Consider the following 4,350-nt stretch of genomic DNA (forward strand, 5'->3'; position numbering starts at 1 on the left):
TACTCTACCCTCCCCAGACGGTACTCTATGGGACTTACACTGGATATGTTGTCCCAATGTTTTTTTTTACCTGAATGGCATGGCATTACTATGTGTGTGTCCCTTGGACTTGGTCTGTAAAAAATAAAGATATTTTTATGGTCCTCTGATGCTTGTTGGAATTGATAATGTATTTGATAGACATACTCAAAGCTTAGTAGTTCGAACCCAGATATTGCATCAACAAGCGCCACTATTTCGGGTAGGGAAAAAAAAAAATCCTTCGTTCCACATGGGTCCTATTGAAACATGAAGTACACTCTAGCCGTTGGATTCAACAAGTAATTTTGACGAGCCATCTTTTTGTGATTTGTTTACTGTAACTGATATTGTTTGGACTCGTTTTGGACATGCAATATAAAATCATGATTTGAAATAAGATTGATTTGAAGTTGACGTTTTATTTGGACAGCCATTCAAACTTTTTAAGTTGTATTGGAAGTCCCACAAGTTATGAGAATAATCTAATTTTTCTAATTCTTATACATCTTACCAAATAAGCAAATCGTAGTTCATAAATAAGATATCACCGTATTTTAAAACGCCACATTGCTAAATTGCATATCTTCATGTTTCCTTTATAAATAAATGTTTATGATTATGAACTTTCAAATATACATAATTTTAGGTTTTATAAAGAGCAACTAGTTAATAATAATAGTAACTAGTTATTGAACAATTTTTCATACCGAGTATGAGTCCTTTTTCGCAAAATTTAAAATGATGAGTCCTTTTTAATAAAATATAAACTTGTGGGTTAAATTTTACATTTAAAAACAGTTATTGAAATCACAATTTGAAATTTTAAATCACGCTCTCAAGTTACATATCCAAATGTTAATTTAAATTTATGACTTCATATCACATGGTGGACGTAAGCTTAGTATTTATGAATTGATGTCTGGTTTAAGTGGTTGTATAGCCTTGTTTGATCCTTGGTATTTAGGAATTGATTTCTGGTTTAGGAAGTTGTATAGCCTGGTTTTATTTTTATATCTGGCTGATCCTACTTCTGAAAATGAAGTATTCCTTCTATTTAATTTGTTCGTCTTACTTTTTCTTTTAACCCGTTTGAAAAATTGCATCTTTCCTTTCTTTACAACTTTTTAATCCCACATGCTAAAGATCACAAGATTAAATAACATTTCGATACATTTAACATATCTTTAGTTTAAAATTACAAGATTCAAAAGTTTCTTATGTCCTAAATCTTCGTAATTAAATCAGACATAAAAATTAAATCGGATGGAGTAGCAAACAAAGAAAAAGTTCCAGGCACTCAAAATGTACATGTATATGTGATGATGATCTTAAGAGAACCAGTTTTCTCCCTTTCAGAGTCCATCTCACAAATCTTAAGTTGATTTGAGGATTTCCACCTTTTCATCTTTGCCACTAAAATGAAGAAGAATTCATATCCTCATCTTGAGTTGATTTGAGTTGATTTGAGCATTTCCACTTTTTTATCCCTCTGACTAAAAGGCTGATAATATCCAAATTGAGTATTTGGATTATCACACAATATTATGGCAATCACACTTGAAGATTAGTAGACATAGATGATCCTTGAGACCTAAATTCTTGAATCTTTCCATTCACCTCAGTTACAACAAGCCTAGTCAAAAACAAACCAGCAACTAAAGCTGCTCCCATCAACATTACAAAAACTGCATTCCAGCTATCAGCTGAAATATAACCTGTTAGAAATGGTCCAACTGCAGCACCAATTGATCCAGTTCCATCAATAATAGCAGTGACAGTTGCAAGCGCTCGTGAATTACCCTTCAAAGAGCTATGTGTTCCCAAGTCTGCTGAAACAGCAGTTGTTATCAACGCGTAAGGTCCATTCACAAACACTCCAGCAATCAACATGAGGATGATGTTTATAGTCATAGAGATGTGTCCGTAGCTTCGATATAGGTATAGAGCTGGGATAGCACAGTACATAAAGCTAGCTGCTGTTATTGCTCTAGCACCCACCTTATCTGAGATGTAACCTGCTAGGATTCCACCTATGACCCCTCCGACATCAAACAACGTTGATAAGTTTCCAGATTCCTCGTTAGAAAAGTATCGTCCATCTATTGCTGCAGTAACATTAAAACGAACATAGAGTTAAGAAAACAACATATCTAACATGACAAATATAGAACAGTTAACATTCATGCCTGTGTGGCTAATGTAGTAAGGCAGCCAATAGAGAAATGTGTAAGCCACCAATTTCGCGAAAAAAAGGCAAAGAGCAAATGGTGCAACCCCCGGGATCTTCCATGCTTCTATAAAACCTACAGCGCATGATTCCTCTTCTCTGTCTGATCTCGACCTCAAGAGAGGTTGTTCATTCACTTCATCTTCTTCTTTTCCGGGAGATAACAACACCTCATCTTCATCTTTATTACACCCAACAGATTCGGGATGAACGGGTAACAAAAGGAACACTACCACACCACTAAAAGCAATAAGGATACCAGGTACAACCATCGACCAACCCCATCCATATTTCAATAAGATTGAGGCGACTAACGACCCTGTAATGTTCCCAACAGAGGTGTGAGCATTCCAAATGCCCATTATAAGTCCCCTCTTCTTCTTTCCAAACCAATTCCCGACCACTGCAACGACTGACGGCCATCCAGTGGATTGAAACAATCCAGCAATCATTTGAATGATAAGATAGTAATAGAAACTATGAATGTTTGCCCAATATCCAACTCCAAAAAGAGCTGTGAATAAACCAGTTCCCAACATTCCCGCTGTCAAAAAAACTCTAAGATCCATCCTATCGCCCACGTGCCCTGAGAAATACATTCCAATGGCATACACAAATAGGAAAGCCACATCAAGGTCACCGAGCAATGTTGTTCCATCAGGGCCATTAAATGGAAACCAACCATCTCTAAATGATTTCCGAATACTATTTCCTTGCCATGGAAAAATCGGACCAACGCCAAGGGATTGGGGATCAAGTGCTTGTTTTACGATGCTTGTAGTTTTTCTATTAGCATGGTAACTTGTATATGCGAAAAATGTCACAATTAGAACAATTACTTGATATGTCTTGAAAGATAGGCTCGACTTATTTATGTTCTCTATTAATTGAATTCCTAAGGGCTTGTTGTTATTCTTCTTCATTGTTGGCTCTGGAGGTGACTCCACTAATAGGGAACTTGATCAAGATAAAATGAAACACATATATTTTCCTCTTTTACAAATGGAGAAAACAACCTGGAAAAAGATGCATAAGACAATATCATTTAGATGTAAACATTCATAAATGTTCACAAGGAACATGGCTTACTAGTCTGAAAACGTAATTCACGTGTGACTTGCAAAAAGGTATAATAATCCAGGGGACTATATTATCCTACGTTTGGTTGGAGGTATTAGACCGTTTTAAAATTATTTATCGCACCATTTATACTTTAGTGATGGAATAAATTATCCCATAGATATATATATGGTGAAACAACTTATCCTGCCATAACTTATTCCCAACCAAACGACCCCAAGTTCGTGCTATATCAAATTACATATTGTAAAAAGAGCATAAGAAAAGAAACTAGCAGAGAAAAACAGCCCATTGGGACAAAGCAGAGTTTTCCAGGTCTTGTTTCTATAACATCCCAACAAGATATATACTATCTTCCTTTTTTACAACTCCATTCCTCGGTATCAATTTATGTGACATAACTTGAATTGATATTAAATTTTTAAAAATAAATGAAGAATTTTATATGACTTGAATTGGTATTAAATTTTATAAAATAACTGAAAGACTTCTAAAACTTGTGCAGTAAATCAGATAAAATTGGAAGGGCAAAGTAAATTACTGATTACTTATCAAACTTAGAAGTGTTATTTTTTAAAGTGTTATCAAACTTAGAAGTGTTATTTTTTAAAGTGTGTCACGTGAATTGAAACCCGAGATTTCGATGCCCTTCCCCTGATTTTACAACTGTCTCAATACAAGAAAGAAAAAAAAACAGAGCAAGAAGATCAACATTAAAATAAAAAATTACTTGATTATAACTGCTCTACACAAATTAAGTCATCCTTATCAAAACACAGGAAATAAACTCAAAAGATGAAATAATATAACAATTAGTCGAGGTGCGTAAAAGCTGGGCCGAGACACCTTGATCATCAAAAAAATATACTCATATGAAGATTGTAAAGAAATTAGGCATGAATTTGAGAGCTAACCTTGTGTTTGTGATCAATCCAACTAGTTAAGGTGTCTATTTGTGATATCATGTAGTTACAAACATTCATGAGTTTGCTTAACACACCAAAAGAAAGAGGAAGGAAAGG

The 4,350-nt window shown here is 34.7% G+C and overlaps 1 protein-coding gene across 1 annotated transcript; it reads right to left on the bottom strand.

Moving 5' to 3' along the window:
* Positions 1-1,173: 1,173 nt before the first annotated feature.
* Positions 1,174-4,350, bottom strand: LOC125808642 (putative glycerol-3-phosphate transporter 1). The gene is made up of 3 exons (XM_049488314.1): positions 4,243-4,350; positions 2,208-3,264; positions 1,174-2,126 (listed from the first exon to the last, which is right to left on the bottom strand). The coding sequence occupies exons 2-3, from the start codon at positions 3,169-3,171 to the stop codon at positions 1,573-1,575; spliced, it is 1,518 nt and encodes a 505-aa protein (XP_049344271.1). The 5' UTR covers positions 3,172-3,264; positions 4,243-4,350; the 3' UTR covers positions 1,174-1,572.

The sequence above is a fragment of the Solanum verrucosum genome, unplaced genomic scaffold, assembly GCF_900185275.1.
Source record: "Solanum verrucosum unplaced genomic scaffold, falcon-dt-bn FXZP01000251.1, whole genome shotgun sequence".
Taxonomy (NCBI): Eukaryota; Viridiplantae; Streptophyta; class Magnoliopsida; order Solanales; family Solanaceae; genus Solanum; species Solanum verrucosum.

Bases quoted from the DNA above. Each gene is read 5' to 3' on its own strand.
- LOC125808642 (XM_049488314.1), bottom strand. From the start codon at position 3,171: ATGAAGAAGAATAACAACAAGCCCTTAGGAATTCAATTAATAGAGAAC. The intron at 2,127-2,207 runs GCATGAATGTTA...ATGTTACTGCAG, and splicing joins TTACTACATTAGCCACACAG to CAATAGATGGACGATACTTT.